Source organism: Bacillus rossius, chromosome 10 (genome assembly GCF_032445375.1).
Source record: "Bacillus rossius redtenbacheri isolate Brsri chromosome 10, Brsri_v3, whole genome shotgun sequence".
Classification (NCBI taxonomy): Eukaryota; Metazoa; Arthropoda; class Insecta; order Phasmatodea; family Bacillidae; genus Bacillus; species Bacillus rossius.
Genome location: NC_086337.1, coordinates 22411906 through 22430256, shown reverse-complemented (window position 1 = coordinate 22430256; position 18351 = coordinate 22411906). Strand labels below are relative to the sequence as shown.

The following is an 18351-nucleotide window of genomic DNA, read 5'->3' as shown; positions in this document are numbered from 1 at the left end:
TGATTAAATAATGTTGCTTTAAATTCAAAAGTTAAAAAAAATAATTACGGTGGAATGAAACAAAATGTAAAAGTAACTGTTTATAAAATGATTTTTTTTTTTAAAGCTGTACTAACATTTACCAGAGAATCAAAGATTGCATGCCTACGCATTTGCGGAGTGTTTTAACGAATATAATGAATACCCTTACCTCAAACACATTCTAAGCTTGACGCCGACCGCCGGTACTCCCTCTGGTTCGCACAAGCCGTTATGTCGCAACAACACTTACTCTTAAGTGCATCAAACACGCCCGAGCGTGATTTCCGCCGAGTGTGTAAAAGTGCGCCGCGACAAACACCAAAGCGACGACAGCGCCCGGCAGGGTGTGGCAATGCGCCGAATTAAATACGTAATTATTATGTTCAAATCAAAAACAACCAATTTAATAACAATTTAAAACACAATTAATTTAAGGGAAATCATGTCTAATTATTGTATAATCATATATTGTGTAACATGTCTTTTAAGCCCAAAACTGGCCGGATCTGTTTTCCCGCGCTCCACGCGTTTAGGCGCGAGGCCGCAGGGCGGTCTCGAACTGAGTTACCGTCGGGAGCTCGCAGGGGTAAGACGCTCCGCGAACGTCGAGCCATCAACTTTCGCGCTACATCCACATATCAGCAATAGTGTAAGTTTTAAAATCCTTCTTCCAGCTCGGCGCCGACCCCACCCAGTCGCACGATATTTCGTGCGACTCGTAGCTAATTAATTTTATTCCAACAGGGAATTTTACATATTTTACGTAATTCCATGTCCAGTTTAAGGACAGCGTAATTGAGGTACACAGCTTTTCGGCTTCAAAGCCAATTAATTGTTATCGTCGAAGACTCTTAGTAACGTGTGTCGAGTTCTTACTCGCTAACTTTCGCCATTTAACTTTCATCATCTGTAAATGTGTAACTTGTAACGTGCAATCTGAGTAATTTCTGATTAATAAGTGACTGTAAAGTGTATGATTCCAGTGTACCGGGTTACGTACTTTTCGGGACCTTAATATTTCGCCACAGGTTAGATTGCAAATAACTTTGGAACATCCGTTTGTATGTGCTATTTTTCATGTTAGCGTAACTGCCTGTAGAAGTTCTTGCAGCACAAGAGATCTGTGACTATCCGCCACGCCATTCACATGTATAATCGATCACTGTAGAAGTCCGTGTACACCACTTGGCAACCTATCCTGATCGCGCGTACCGTTTACGTAGAGAAATATGTGTGTCGCAGCGGTCAGACAACAGAAGCGGCCAGTACCTGGACCAACAAGTGTATCGGTTCTGAATAAATGCAGTGTCGTGTCAAATCGTTTACCAGTTATTTATAAGGCGTCCTGGGTGGCCTGAATAGCCCGGGTAGGTTTCGAACAGAGACGCGCTCCTGCCTGCAGCCACGAGGCCGAACCCCCGTTAAAACCCCTGAGATCACTTTCAACCTTAATAATCAATTTAAAAACTTAGACAGGCAGCGGGAGTGGCGTCAAGCTCTTCAATCACTTAAACATTGCTGCTTCCTCGATGGAAAGATTATGGGCGGATGTATTCTGAGATCGAGAAATCCAATTGATTAAGACGAGCTGCACACAGTAGAAACCTTTATTTTTAACAGTTCATAAAATCTGAAACTTTAATTTCATGAAAACATTCAATGGAAAAAAAATCAAAATACATATGATCACCGAGTTTCTGCAAAAAAAAAAATATATATTTCTTGAAATTTGTTATTATAGTTTAATGCAAAACATTTTCTTCAGATTTGTATAAAAATAATTTTAATTATGTATCAACTCAAATATTAACAATTTCTTTCATTAATATAAATGCAAAATGTGTTTCTTGCTATTTATTTATTTGATGATAGTTTGACGCCGACCGCCAATGCTCCTCTATGTCGCATAGACCTCTATGCCTCATCGACGTCTCACGAAGGCGTGTGCACCGAACGCGCTCGTGCGCGCACCGGAGTGTAGAAAGTGCGACGGGGCGAACGCCAGGTAACAAGTGCTACGTCGGCGGAAGGATCCGGCCGGGTGTGGCATATCCCTCCGCTGAACTACAGCAAATGTTTATGTATTTTTCCACAGGATATTATTGGACATTATTTTCATTATTTAACACTTCATATTCTCCAAAATTATATTTCACCGTGCGCCTTGTCCCGAACCTGGCCGGTTCAGTTTCCCGCGAAAAACACACGTTTCCGCAGGAGGGCTGGTGGAGGAGGGGGGTCGCGCGCAGTGATAATGGCAGTATCCTTCCGGAGCTCACAGAGGCCGGCAGCCTCTGCGCAACACGGGTCAGCAATTCTTATTTTTACTGATATGTAGTTTTCAATAGTTGTATAATTCTGCAAACCTTTTCTTTCAGTTCCGTGGTCGGCCTCGACTTACCGAGTGGTATTTAACTTAATTATTCAGTGCTCCAAGACAAGCGTTCGTTGTGATACGTAAGTACTGTGTGTGTGAACTACGAGATGTTACTTCGGCGCTTCACACAATATCCTAGTCAATCGGCTAACTAGTTTCAGCCCGCACGTGGCAGCCAGTAGGCAACACGTAACATTCAATCTTACTAACGCGTCAATTTCTGGGACAGTCCTAAGATTCAGGTAGCGTCGCCGGAGTTATGGGCCTACGTGTTCTTAGCCCAGTGTACTATGTAATTGTAATTACCAGAGAATCAAAGGGATTGCATGCCTACTCATTTGCGGAGTGTTTTAACGAATATAATGAATACCCTCACATCAAACACATTCTAAGCTCTTCAATCACTTAAACAACTGCTTACCGGGTAGTAAAATCGTGAGCCGCCACTGAGTCAGTGGTCTTGCGTGTGACGATTCAATTCGGGACAACCGTTATGGCCAGGACAGGAAGCACTATTGACGTCCCTCGGCCTGTGGTCCCTAAGTCCCTGCTGCGAATTGTCCTGAGACTCGCCCTGATTTGCCCGCGTAGCTCCTGTCGGAGAGAGAGTGGAGTTCAGGCCAACGTGGCCGGGACCGTGGAACATGGGACCGGGAGGGAAATTTACGTATGTAGAAGGAATGGTAGATGGTAGCAAGGAGAAGATGATGCTGTTCGTTTCCACGAGCTCCTTTATTCCGTTATAAGCCCTGTCGCAGCCTGGCCAGTACGTTGCAGGACGAGCGTCCTCCCTCGCTGCGACCCGGACTCCCGGAAATACACTCTCGATAACGAAAACGCGACTCGATGTGGTCGCGGATGCGGTCCTGTAGCGAATCCTACCGGTTACGAAAGTTCAGCAGTGATACGTAGCACATACGCGGCCTGTTACGTACGCGGAGATAGTTCTGTGACGAAGCGTACTGACTCAGAAATTTCGGCAGTTCAAAGTAGCACATATGCGGCCTGTTACGTATGCGAAGGTAGTTCTGTGGTGAAACGTACTAAGAAGGTTCAGCAGTGATAAGTAATTCTGACCCGGCTCGACACGACTGCGGTAGCAGTCCCGGAACGAATTATACTGATAGCGAACGACGTTGCCGCGCTACACGCGTCTTGAGTGGAGCGGAGCGAGCCCACGTCTGATCGGCTCCGAGTCTTATTAACCACTGCCCTCCTCCGCCCGTCCGCGCGCCGGGAGCGCGGGCCGTTGAGAAGGGGAAGGGGAAATAGGCCGGCATGGGAGAGACTCGTCACGCGGTGGGCCAGGCTGCGGTTTACATTTCTAAGCATGGCACTCGAAAGAAATCACATAATTATTTAAAAACGACATTACAAGTAATTGAACGGTAACTGATAAAACGTAAACACAAGATAATTAATTAATTAAGAATTAGTTAAGTATTTGTACAATATTTAGACACAATATCTAAGACTGGAGAGTTCTGTTAAGTTACAAAATATATACAATCATGGAGGCTCGTGATGAATTAAAATGTACATAAGAAGTATAACTATTTACAAACACAATGACGTCTACTGACATGCTAGGGTGCACGCGGGTGCGTCCCTGATCGTAAACACTTCACTGACGGTGCATTAGGGGAACATGCCTCCCTTAGGCCCACGTCGGTGGACAGGTATGGCCTCTACATCTAGGAGGGCACGACGACTGTCGTCACTATGTATAGGGCTGTGCCGGAATAAATTAATCAGACATCAGCCGGTATTTTCTTGTTCTTTTTCAGGCGTCCCGAGTGGCCTAAACAGCTCGGGGGGCCCTAATGTGTCGAACCACTACCTCTAGCCACAAGGCCGAACCTACCCTGAGATTCCGAACAATACTTAAATTATGTAAATTTTCATAGAGGTAGCGGGGTTCGCGTCAAGTTTGGAAGGATTTCATGATTTTAGTTTTAAGGAATTTTGTAAAACTTTGGAATTCCTCCTCATCAGCACTCAATTCATTTGAAACTATATTAATACTTTTCAGGTGATGTAGGCCTGTCTTCACAGAGTGTAAAGATATAGCAGTCTATATTCGGGAGCATTGCTGAAGCAGGAGTACACTAGATCGGCTCAGTGTTTCATCGCGAGGACATAACCACATCGGAGAACTATAGCAGTGAGAAGGCGAGCCAGAATACTAGTTGGTCCACATGTTGCGGGTTTGTGGACACGCCCCTATCTAGACCAGCTTAGGTACTCTCATATGTATCTATGGGGAAAGGAAATGACTAGGGTTTGAAGTTGGACCACAGTCGCATTTAGATGTCTTGTAACCTGCTGTGGTTCTTGACATCCTCATAGAGGCTGAGCATATAGCCCACCTGCTTAGTTTTAAGTCTGATCTTCTGAAAGCCCTCCTCTGCAGGCGCGGTAGTGCCTTTGTGCATTTTTTTGATGGAAGTCATCTTGCAAAATCAAAATTTTGCAGAATTTAATAGGCAAGATTTGTAACTTGCATGTCCACCTACAGTTCTGGAAACATGTAAGAGAAACATATTTTTTCAGGTTTTAGTGGCCGAATGAACTTACCTATACATCAATTTATTAATTCAGTTGTCTCTAATGCTGGGTTCCTCGATTTACCCATCTCTAAGCTAAGTTAAATAATGTTTCACCCCATGTGTGGCAAACATTGTTCTATACTCCCACCGCCCATGAGTCTGGATGCACTGAGTCAGTGGAGTGGTGAAGTGTAAAACAGATTAGAGGCCACACAGAAATGCCAAGAAATACCATTCCGATTTTCCACTATTCTCTGCCGATGGTTTCACCCCCCCCCCCCTCCCTAAGACAAGCCATGCTTTCCCGCATCGTCTGCAGATGAAAACACTCGTATTTGAGAACTGTGAGCAGAAACCTGCCCGAGTGTCGGTTTTTTTGACGTGACGTCTAATTAATCGATGAACACCGGCTGCACGCACGATAAAATGTACTGTTACGCACATTGTCCCATTTCGCTGTGTCCCGTTATGCTCATTTTATATTGCTCTTTGCTAATCTGAACCTCCTAGCATTGCGACCGAGTCCGTGGCGTAATTCTGTTTTCATGCATTTCAATGTAACATTTTCATTGCTCTTTGCTAACCCGTCCCTCCTAGCATTGCTGCAGAGTCCGTGGCGCAAATATATTATTTTTGACTGCATTTTGGTGTTGGGTAAGCAATTTTACTTCACATCATCCTTGAAACACTCCCATTCGTTTCCTACTTTTCCTATCATCGTCCTATCCTTAACAGAATAACAGATTAGAAGAAGTTAAATAGCAAACATGTATAAAAGTTATACTTAAAATAATCTGTTCGTTAAAGCAATAAACATATCTGAATTAATGAGTGCAAATAAAAGTAAATTTATCAATTAAATTGTAGATTTCATCTCACTCCTTCTTTGTACCCATACAAAATAGTGATAATTCAATAAAAATGATACAATACATAAAAGTATGCAATCATTTCATCAATGTTTTGTTATGATGTCACGTTAAACTATCGTCGGTAAAACGACTTTACAGACACCCAATTTTTTTTAAGACAGTGTACATTCGCCCCTTGGACAGTGCTCCGCACATAAATGTGTGTGTGGCGACGAGTTGCTTGAAGCCATCAAATGGAACAGGCGCATATGGTTTATCGATGGCAGGTGTGCCAAATGTTGTGGCTTCGGATATGTGGCAACTGGGTGCGCGGATTCACGAGTGGAGTTGCTCCAACGCAAGTTTTTTTCGCTGTAAAAATCAGTTCACTACCGAGCTGACTGGACAAAGGAGGGGTCGTTACAGTCGAAGATAGGGTAAAGTCTCTTCCTTGACATTTTATAATTATGCCCATGTTAAGATTCGTGGAGAAATATTTTCCTGCTTTAAATGGGTCAGAAGCAACGCGATAATTCATTGGTGTGTTTTTAAGTCCCTGTGTACCAAACACCCTCATTTATCTTGTCATTCTACCATTGGTCCTGAAGTCATGTTTGCGTAGTTAACGGCAATGTGTTAAGTTCCATGGTCTCTGCCATTTTACACTTAAAACTGACGCATTTGTTGTGGAACTTGGTTATTATCGTCGTTCCCTGTTTATTCTATAATCTTATTCTGGGATTTGATTTCCTGGGGAAAACATAACACGAGCTGCGATTTGGTTTTGCTCCCAATGTCAATTTTTTTGATGCATGAACATGCTATGCCCATTGTCATAGTGTGTAATAACATAAGTCCGACATCTGATAAGGCCATTACAGACCTCATTAGCTCTTTTCCGGACATTGTATCTAAGAGTTTAGGTAAGTGTGACCTCCTGCTATATTGTTTCCACCTTAAGGACGAAACCCCAGTGAGGGCAAAGTATCATTAGGTGTCGCCACCCAAACTGCAAATCATATGTGAAATAATAAGCCTTTGAAAGTCCACGTTATCATGTCATCCGATTCTGACTATAGCACACCAATGTTTTTCTTCCCTAATTACGACCTTCAGAGTAGAGAATCATTCACAAATTTAAATTATTGAATCATAAATTCACGACGATGTGTAGCTAATCCCGACGGTGGAAAATGCCCTCCAACACTTGGGCAAGACCAAAGAGTACTCGGTGATTGAGTTAAATACAAGCTCTCACCAATGCTTACTCCACCCAGACTGTCGCGGATACACTGCCTTCTCGACTGCATTGGGTATTTTTCTATTTAACTGAATCCACATAGGTGTTAATTTCGGCAGTCGCATTGAGTCGTGTTCTAGATCACGTTTTAAGTGATTTTAAGTTTAAACACATATTATAAATAAGTTAATTACGTATAATTATATCAATGATATAATGTGTACATTTAGTCTTTCCAATAACATCTAAAACATTTTAGGTAAAAGTTTAGTCGTCTGTGGAACGCCAATCTCATAGTCAATCCAAATCAAATTGACTTGGTAAACACCATGTAAAATTCTTAGGATTTATCATTTCACAAAGTAATGTTATCACGAATCCACATAAGATAACCCCATAGTGAACTTTTAAGGGCCGATTCGCGTAGCTCGATTTATGAGCAACATCTCTGTGTTTCTGGTGAAAGTAAATAGCAATTTTAAGTATGTTTTATGTCGAAAAAATTATGTACAGTATTTTTTCTGTTCTAAGTTTTGTAGTGTCATTGTTTGGTTGTTCACGCCTTTTTGCTTATGTGACAGTTGCTGTGTCTCCTCCCTTTCACCCCCCCCCTTTTTTTTTTCCATGGCTTTGCAACTGGTGGAATGAAAATCGGGTTCAATGTGTCTTCAGTCATCCGCCATCATTCGGAATGAAGAGATTATTCACATCGCTGCTCCCTGTCCAACTGACCTCCCCATTAGAAATGAACATTGTCTGGACCTGCACCTGGTGCGACTACATCGCCATGTCTGGCATCAGATCTGGCCAAGGAGAAATGTTGCTGCCGATTCCAAGGCAGAGGTCTGCCTTAGAAGATGTTTGTGCCACTAGCTGTCATTCTAAATACCTTGGCCTGGGCAGACATTATAAAACCGGTCGTCTGTGTTGGATTGCGGACCCGATGACTGAGCCAATTCTTCACCTGCAGAACCTCCTGCACGCCCTGCTAGTTGGAGTGTATGTGTACGCTGCCTGATGTCTGTCTCCTGCCCACAACATTGGCAGTTGAGGCATCCACAGATTTGGTGCACCAGTCAACAACAAAAATGCAAGTGCATTTCAATTCAGTAATAGATGTAGGTACTCTTTTACGAATATAATTGATGCCGACCGCCAATTCTCCTCTATGTCGCATAGACCGTTATGCCTCATCAACGTCTCACAAAGGCGTGTGCACCGAACGTGTTCGTGCACGCACCGGAGTGTAGGAAGTTGAACGGGGCGAATGCCAGGTAACAATTGCTACGTTGGCGGAAGGATCCGGCCGGGTGTGGCATATCCCTCCGCCGAAGTACAACAAATGTAATGTATGTATTTTTTTTCCACAGGAGATTATTAGACTTTATTTTCATGATTAAATATTTCATTTCTTTCAAAATTATGTTTTACTGTGCGCCTTGTCCCGAACCTGGCCGGTTCAGTTTCCCGCGAAAATCACACGTTTCCGCGGGAGGGCTGGCGGGGGAAGGGTGTCGCGCGCGGTAAGAGCGGCAGTATCCTTACGGAGCTCAGAGAGGCCGTCAGCCTCCACACAACACGGGACCAGCAATTTTCATTTTTACTGATATGTAGTTTTCAATAGTCGTTATCTTTCGCAAACCTTTTCTTCCAGTTCCGTGGTCGGCCTCGACTTACCATGTGGTATTTAACTTAAATTATTTAGTGCTCCAAGATGAGCATTCGTCGTAATACGCGTCCCGAGTGGCCATAACAGCTCGGGGGGCCCTACTGCATTGAACCACTACCTCTAGCCACAAGGCCGAACCTACCCTGAGATTTCGAACCAGACAACCACCACATAAAATTTAATAGAGGTAGTGGGGACGGCATCAAAAGAGTATAGCCTATTTAAAGCTACCATTCTAGTTCTGTTACACTTAAAACATTACACATTTTTTGCCATACTTAGTGCTGAAAAAGAACTACTTTGTCTGGAAACTATGTAATAGTACTTTTAAGAAAACACAACATTAGGAAAAATGTTAAGTAACGAATTATTGTAAATATATTTTTCGTTAATATTTATGAAACTGACATTGTTAATCACAGAAATAAACGTCATATTATTAGACATTAAATTTTAGATCAATTACAAACTATTTCTCACGAACACACAAACTTTTAAAGGTTAGAATAGCACTCGTGCTGCAATATTTAAATGCAGTAATTGGATATATTATTAAACCCATCGCATATGAGTTTATATAAATAATGTTTGTGCTTCCTTTAGGAATAAATTAAATTTCAATCTACAGTATCATTTCGCGTACCGTCAGTTGGGATAACATTGGCCCTTTGAGGGTAACTTTGTCCAAAGACAAAAAAACATGTTAAACCATGTTACAACTCTTCAAAATATTTATTAGATGTGATGATACATATGTAACATATATATCATATGTAACATATGTATCATCACATCTAATAAATATTTTGAAGAGTTGTAACATGGTTTAACATGTTTTTTGTTTTGGGCCAAAGTTACCCTCAAAGGGCCAATGTTACCCCAACTGACGGTATTTGTATCCGAATATAAATCGCATAATATAACGAGGTGAATAAGTTATTGCTGGTTTTTAAATGTACCTAGCTAACCTAATATAAATTTTAAGAAATTTAAATGTAGCTAACCTAACTTACCCAACCCTCCACACGATTTTAAGTATTTCATAATAACAAAAGAGCCTCCATTTTATACTAATCGAAGATCCAAAAAACAATAAACTCTCAAATCTCTACCGGAATTGTGATTCCGTCAGCAAAGGAGGTGGTGGTTTAATCCCGACATATTTGTCATATAATTCCGCTAACGTTTGTTAAAGAATAGGGTTCAGCAAATCTCCTTCAGAATCACGCAATTTGCCAGCGGAATTATTCCGACAGCGTCCAGAATAGAGTTCCTTTCCGCAAGCTAATGCTTCTCTCCAGTGCCATCTTATTAAACGTAATACTACCTAATATTCACTCTATTGTACTTCCAGTAAAACTTCTAGGAAAGTAGTCTTTAAAAATGTCATTTGTTTGTAATTTGACAACAGCAGTGCTGCCATCTAACAAAAGTAAAATTATGATCTTCCTCCCAAATATGGTAAAGCACATACAGTAGCTCAGTGAAGTGGGAGAAATCGGTTGATAAAGTGGGCGGTGGGGTATTGACATACAATTTGCTCGCTTGAACAACAAGATTATGTCATATTCTAACAGTAAGTGTAAGAAGTTATTTTTTCAATTATTGTTTAACGTATTTGTAGTAATTTCATGTGGTTTAGGTAAGCGTAGCAGTAATTAAGACTATGAATTAACAGCCGGTTACCTCAGCAAATGTCAAGTGTTCGGAGGATGCTGTATCCTGTATGAACCATAGAAGGTATAACTGTATAATATTTGTCAGACCGTGACGAAACCGCATGAGACACCACCCAGTAGAAAGTTTTTACCTTATAGGGTAAAAAATTAAAAATAATCATAAAATGCTGTCAGGTTGTGATGTAAATGTGCCAGTTATTTTGAAAATTATAAAATGTAGCACTAATTTAATTTGATTATATTGTTTCAGAGTATATTTTTGCAACTCTGCCAAGAACCCAGAGAGGCCAGCCAATTGTTCTTGGTGGAGACCCAAAAGGAAAAAATTTTTTGTATACAAATGGCAATAGTGTAATTATACGTAACATAGAGGTTAGTATAGTAACACTTAGTTTCCTTGTGAGGGATACATTTTTGACATTTTTTTAATTACAACAGGTTTTAAATTTTGTGCCGTTTTCAGAATCCTGCAATATCAGACATCTATACAGAACATTCATGTGCAACAAATGTAGCAAAATATTCTCCAAGTGGATTCTACATTGCTTCAGGAGGTAATTTATTGGCACAGTTGTTGTGTTAAATATAATTCTTAAAATAACTACTAATCATTGTAGGGGTAATTTTTGCAAAAAATTATCTGTTTTAGACCAGTCAGGAAAAGTGAGAATATGGGACACAGTTAATAAAGAACATCTTCTGAAGAATGAATTTCAACCCATTGGTGGTCCTATCAAAGACATTTCTTGGTCACCAGATAGTCAAAGGATGGTGGTTGTTGGAGAAGGCAGGGAAAGGTAAAGTAAGGGTGGATTAGTTATTTAAATGTGTGTATTGTTATTACTGTATTCATGTAATGGTAGTTTTGAAAAATGGACTCATCTGAAAAAGTATAACACTTAAAACTAATTAGGTCTTTGCTGAGCTAATTTATCGTAGCAAGTTTAAATATCTGACTTGACTTTAACTTTAGGATTAGTATGTAATGTGATTCCATAACAATATTGATGATGTCTTACGACAGCAATTTTATATTTTTATTTCTACTGTAATTGAAACCTATTTTGTCACACAATTTTATTGCTGTATATTGTCATTGACACTATAAAGATTATGAATTATAGTTTTATTTATGAAACTCATAAACAAATGTTTTATCACAAAATGTACTATGAGGGCTGTTCATAAAGTACGTAAGTTCAGTTTGGTCATTAAAAAAAAGAACACTTATGAGAAAAAGTTTTTATTGACAGTTTTAATTTACTACATATCTACTTCATATTTCCACATAGTCACCATTCAGTTCCAAGCACTTTTCGTATGCCGCACCAGTTTCGTTAACCCCTCTGCATAGAAGTTAGCCGCCTGGGAATGAAACGGTGCCTTGGCCATAGGCATCACGGACTTCGAATACACAATGCATGTAGCCTGAGTACATCTCTGAAAAACGTTTACGCAATCTCCGTACTTGAGTTGAAAAATGATGGCTACTTTTCTTTTAGGACTAAAAGTGTGTCATTTTGGTTGATTTAATGAAACTTGGGTTAACAATTACAGCAAAATTACATAATTACAATTGTCAAATGTTTTAATTTCCAGGCGGCAAATTGATATGCAGAGGGATACAAAGTTGTGAAAAGTGCTTGAACTGAATGTTGATAGTGTGAAAATGTAAATCCCTCCTAGAATGGTAGGAATCTTATTTTTTTATGGAATTGTGTTGTATACTTAAATTCCAACCACTGATGTGTATGTTGTGATACATAGTTTTTTTGTTTCCTTATTTTACTTTTTTTTTTGTTATCACCCACCCAAAACCTCTATTGCACTGCTGTGGTTCTGTAAAAAATGTATATGTGTAGGTACTAAAGACATAAACCCAACTACACCACCACCGAATGTTGATAACTCAAATTTTTTTTGTTCCAGTGTTCAGTAATTGTGATAACATTCTACCTATTGTACCTATTCATTTATAGTACCACAAAACTCTCAAGTCATTTCATTTGCCATTCACCATGCTTAATAATTTTACACGTTTTAGTACTAACAAGTGCAATTACTGTTCTGGTGTGGTTCATAGGCAACTGGATGTTATTCTGTTCAGTGTCAGTGACTGTGTGGTGCTTGGCCGAAAGTAAAGCTCGCCGCTGCATCACTTGTCGGGCACTGTCGCGCTGCTGCAGGTTCGGTCACGTCTTCATGGCGGAGACCGGGACGTCGGTGGGGGAGATATCCGGGCAGTCCAAGCCCATCAATTCTGCCGACTTCCGGCCGGCCCGCCCGTTCCGCATCGTGACCGGCAGCGAAGACAACACGATTGGAGTGTTTGAGGGGCCACCCTTCAAGTTCAAGATGACCAAGCAGGTAAGAATGTCTGTTTTGCGTTTGTTACAGTAGTACTAAAGTTCCTTTCGAGGGTCTTTAAATATTAAACAAACAAAATAAATCCAACCAGGGAAAATTTCATAAGGATTTTGCGTAGTCAGGGTGTATCTGAGGCAGGATGATAAGTGTGACGCTCTTAGGTGCTTCTGTTGCGGTATCACCTTTATACGCAAGGCTCTGAACTGGCGTGCAGTTTTCTCGTCGTGCATAGGACAACTATGAGATTTGAGGGGCAATCATATCATTATATGGCGTAGACATTAAGATATAGGTGTAATGCCTTGGTGGCTTTCAAGAATTTTTACTGGGTGTTTCATGTCTAAAATAACTCTGAACACATGTATTTTAGCCCTTTTCACTCTCCTGAAAATACAGTTTAAAAACTTAACATGGAAACAAAACTACCCATCTGCCCTCAGTGCATTCGTAAATGCTTTTCGTAAACAAACACCACTCAGATATCATGAACAGTTTTCAAATTGCGTGGTTTCTGTCTTCTGAAGCTCTGCACAAGTATATCTGTCCAGGTAGGCTGGCCCCTTAAAATATCTTACGTGAGTAAATACGGTATATAAAATATCTCAATTAATGATATAGTTAATTAAAAATAATAAATGTTTTTCAGTGTAAATTTAAAAAAAATTTAACTGTAAAATATATATATTTTTATATCACTGTTCCTTACTGAATAATTATACCCTGTAAACAAGTGTTTGTAAATTATGTACTTCAATTATCATTGCAGCACCCCCAATTCTTTCTCAAAAATGAGTCAAAAAATAATTTAAGATATTTGTCAAACTGGTAAACACTTATATTTATAAATAATTTCTAATCAAATTGTAATGGATATATAAAATAAAATTAGGAAATCTTTAGTTACATTATCATAAAAGTATGTATTTCCAATTGTAATGTTATGTTTACTGAGATTGTGTAGCGAAACATCCCCAAAGTTTTTAGACAACTATCCTTGAAAACTTTTGAGTAAAGAAATTTTATTATCTGAAGAAAGTAAAATAAAATATCCTTCTGTTGAAGTGTGGGCACACTAGGCAAAATGATATTGTCTTCTGCAGTATTAAGGAACATCAACACCCAGTCCTGAACACAGGAAGAAAATTTGCAAAAAGTGCAAAATCCCCAATGCAGCCGGGAATTAAACCCAGTATGTTCTGCTCACCGGCAAACTTTCTAAATTTCATAACCTCTGAGTACTCACATTGTCCAAGACTAGCAGGAGCATGGAAAGCATTCTTAAAAGTATGTTAAGTATCATTGTGAAAATTATATCTTAACAATTTTACTGTGTCCATTATAATAACTAACGGTCAATTATCAAATTTCTCTTAAATCTAGATCATAGGTTTTTGGCCAGCATCACTATCTACCTTTTTTGCTTCAGAGTTGAGGTCATCACTGCAAAAATGGCAATGTGCCTGCCTGATTTATGACATGCCTTGTTGCAGCCATCTTCAAGTCATCTTTGGCCAGACGAGCGATAAACGAAGCGGTGTAGTTAGATGTAAATTGCGTGCTTCAGATGTCGTGAAACATGGCCATACAGGAGCAACAAATGTAGCTTGAGACAGTGAAATGTCGCTAGTTAAAACTGTACCATGTCAGAAAAGCAACAAAAATTGCAAATTTTCATGCTTTTTTGGTTTTTCTTCTTTCTCTTCTCTTTTTTCATCTTCATTGAATGTACATATCTTGCCAGTTTTCTCTGATGATATTGCTTGCTATGTTATACCAGTTTTAAAGATTTAAATTTTCTATTTTATAATCTTCACATCTTGTATTATACAGATGTGCGTGTATTCCCACCTACCTCTATAATTTAATGTTCTCTAACATTATATGGTGTGTCTATTGTCAAATACAAATTTAAGTAAACAACAAAAATTGTTTGATCACTCACTGCTTAACCACTCTGCTGCAAATACTGCAGGGAGTGGTCACATTACAGCAGTATTTAAAGCTACAAAAACAGACCCAGGCCTATTCAGAATGTGGAAAGGCTTTGTTGCTTTCCCTATTTACAGTCCTATGAAATTTATTGCTCTTCAAGGATAGTCCATTTATGCTCTCTTTGTGCATTATTACTATGACGCTGCTTTCTACAAGCATCATATATATTATGTTTTGCAAGTGGGAAACTCCAAACGTTGGCATGCTTGGTTTGGTTTTCTCAGAGTGCTTGCGTTTCCCCACAAAACATTTCACCAACATTTAAGTTTGGTGCTAGTTTGTCAGGGGATTGACTGATGATAATATTGTCTTCATCAATTTGATTCCTATGGCTCTTTTTGGAGTGAATGAGTCATGCCTGGTTTGAAGTGGGTGTTGGTACTTTTAGAGAATCCATTGATCTTTACGCAGGTGAGGTTAAGGGGTATTTTTTTTTTTGTTTTGGTGTAGGATCACACTCGCTTCGTGCAGGCTGTGAGGTACTCCCCGAATGGCAGCCACTTTGCCTCTGCTGGATTCGATGGCAAAGTGTTCCTGTATGACGGTGCATCGGCCGACCTGGTCGGGGAAATCGGATCTCCGGCCCACAAAGGGGGCGTGTATGGCGTGAGTAGAGCTCCCTCAAGTATTTTAAATTTGTTGCTTTTTTATCATATGGTACTTTTATTCATCTAGTTTCGGAACGACAGGTGGCGTGGAAGCCAGACGGAAAGCAGCTGTTGACGGCGTCTGGCGACAAGACTTGCAGACTGTGGGACGTGGAGACAAAGTCGCTCGTCTCGGAGTTTGTGATGGGAACACAGGTCGAGGATCAGCAGGCAAGTGATTGATAATCACTTGAAAGCAAATGTGCTTTTTTGTTGCACTAGTAAGGTATGCACTATTAATATATATTTTTTCCTTTAATCTACCCTGAGTATTTGCACTTTCAAAAGAATCAAGAACAAAAGATATGTGATTGTTACTGTTGGATCGTTTACTGTGATATTTGTCAAGTACTATTTCTGTGCAGGTTTCATGTTTATGGCAAGGCCAGTATTTGCTGACTGTATCACTGAGTGGGTTCATCAACTATTTGGATGTCAATAACCCTGATAAGCCTATAAGGATTGTAAAGGTAAGCATTAGAAACATAATTCTCCTGTTTTTACTCAATGCTAAAAAAATTTAGCTTTATTGTGTGTGATTTTAACAGTGATGTGAAGCAGTGTGTGATTTTATCATCATAAAATTTTTAAATGTTTAGTATCTCTACATTGTCTTAAATTTTTATGTTGGTGTAAGTTCTCCATATTAGTAATAGGGGTTTATAATATAAAGAAAGCTAATATTGTTTTGTGGGACTACTGTCACTATATCAGTCAGAAAGAGTTAACAGGTCCTTGCTTATAATACAAAATTGGATCAGATATAATATGTTCATGTTTATTTTAAGGGTCACAACAAGCCAATCACGGTGCTCACGCTCAGTCCGGGACGAGAAACTATTTACACTGGGTCCCACGATGGCTTTGTCACCACCTGGAACGCAAAGACAGGTAACGTGTTCTATTTTGGACATCAAACACAGTAAGCTGTGGTAAATCATGACATACATATACACATTGACATTACTAATGCTAGAAGTCCTGTCTGGTTGATACATGAGGGATGTTCTGAAAGTAAATTTTGTAATTTTTTTCACACTGAAACTTTATTCCCAAAATAAAAACATTATGCATTTTTATTTTTAACATAGTCGCCACCAACATTGATACGTTTGTCGTAGCATGCAATCAGTTTTAAGTAACCACTCTGGTAAAACTCGGTGCCCTGCGATGCAAGGAACTGTCGCACAGCCTGATCCACCTCTGCATTGTTTTGGAAGCGACATTTTGAGAATGCTGTGTTCAGTGCAGGGATGATAGCACGCTCTTCCATTGGTGACCACGTTGTCAGTACACGTCGGCCTGCCATCGTGATTTGTGCTCGAATAACCTCTGGCACGCCGGTCTGCTGCTACTCTCTCTTCTTCGGCGCTCTGCGCATGTGTCATTACTACTCCGCTGACGCTACTTCTGTCGAACCAGCAACGGGTAAGGGTTCTTATGGCGATTTTTTGTTTCACCTGGTGTACCATCTGCTCTTTCAAAAAAATTACGAAATTTACTTTCGGAATGTCCCTCGTATTTTTCCGTCCATGTTCTTTTGACACTTACAAAAATAACTGTGAACCTGATCACATGAACCTAGTGCACTCAACATGTTAGATGGGAAAATAGGAATATAATAGGTCTTTAAAGATTATTTAAGGCGCACTTTTTCACAAAGTGTTCAATAGTCAAATAGAGGCTGATACATATGTATGTATAACCCTCTTGAGAAAATCCCACTACATAATGAAATTGTCCTGTATAATAAGTTCAAACAATTTAGCACTGGACCTATAAAATAAAAATTTTACCATTTTATTAAAATTTCCCTGTTAATAATTCTAAATTTCTAAGTACCTTGAGAATTTTCTTAACAGGGATTTACCTATAAAAATAAGTGGAAAAGGTGTAACTGGGGCACGTATCTGATTACCAGCTGTTCTGTTGAGACTTTTTGATCATTTAAAAAACCAGTAATATACGTACAGCAAACTGTTCGACACACTTGGGTCTATAGAACTGAGAAGTGAAATGTTAAAGTTTGAGTTTGACACTATATATTACGTGCAAGGTTTTCAGCCATGAAAATGTTTATTAGCCTATATTTTTATATAGTATCCATATTTAAGGACTTTTCTTTCATGAAAGTGATATATAATATGCAGTATCTCAAACCAAACAGGGCACATAGTTTTTGATTTGAAAACTTCTTTAGCCGTGTTGAGCCATTTTTGGTCGGGGCAAAACTTATGGGTTCGCGTCACCGACATGCTAGTGACGTGTTGCGCCATACTGGCGAATCGCATAGGCCTGTGTACATGTATACGCATATACAGGCTAATTATAAAGTCCGTGAAACATTTCATAAAATCGGTACAGCGAAATGGAAAAGAAAAACGTAACAAATTATATACCGCGTGAAAGAACAACTCTCAAAGTTTTTTTGAATGTAGCGCCAAAAAACTATTTTAAAAAACAACCGACAGGGGCGCTAGTGTATGTAGTTGCTGAAAATGGCTGCGAACCAGGCAGAGAAAGCCTTTTGTGTGCTTGAATACGCCCGTAGCGAATCGGTAGTGAGTGTCTAATGAGCTTTCCGTGTCAAGTTTAACAAAACACCACCAGTTTACAATAGCATAATGAAGTGGTACAAGAAATTCGAAGAAGATGGCTTTTTGTGCGAAGCAAAATGGTCGGGTCGGCCAGGCGTGCCACAACAGACAGTGGATTGTGTACGGGACGTGATGGTGCGGAGTCCCAAAAAGTCAACTTATCGGGCTTGTGCAGAATTGTACATCGCTCACCCAACAGTGTGGAAAATTCTTCGTAAGCGATTAAGAGTGAAGTCGTACAAATTGCAGCTTCTGCAAGCCATCAGCCACGATGACAAATTGCTCCGACTGCAGTTGTGCATTGCCATGCAGAATCGTCTTGAAGACGATGACTTTGCAATCAAATTAATCTTAAGTGACGA

The 18351-nt window shown here is 39.8% G+C and overlaps 1 protein-coding gene across 1 annotated transcript in view; it reads left to right on the top strand.

Moving 5' to 3' along the window:
- The first annotated feature begins 10153 nt into the window (after positions 1–10153).
- Positions 10154–18351, top strand: part of LOC134535837 (actin-interacting protein 1) — a 31709-nt gene continuing 23511 nt past the window's right edge. Inside the window, exons 1-9 of the mRNA XM_063375160.1 lie at positions 10154–10283; positions 10637–10758; positions 10850–10940; positions 11036–11183; positions 12573–12753; positions 15196–15351; positions 15435–15563; positions 15758–15862; positions 16181–16283. Coding sequence (XP_063231230.1) covers positions 10268–10283; positions 10637–10758; positions 10850–10940; positions 11036–11183; positions 12573–12753; positions 15196–15351; positions 15435–15563; positions 15758–15862; positions 16181–16283 — 1051 coding nt within the window. The 5' untranslated portion in view covers positions 10154–10267. The remainder of the gene's footprint in view (positions 10284–10636; positions 10759–10849; positions 10941–11035; positions 11184–12572; positions 12754–15195; positions 15352–15434; positions 15564–15757; positions 15863–16180; positions 16284–18351) is intronic.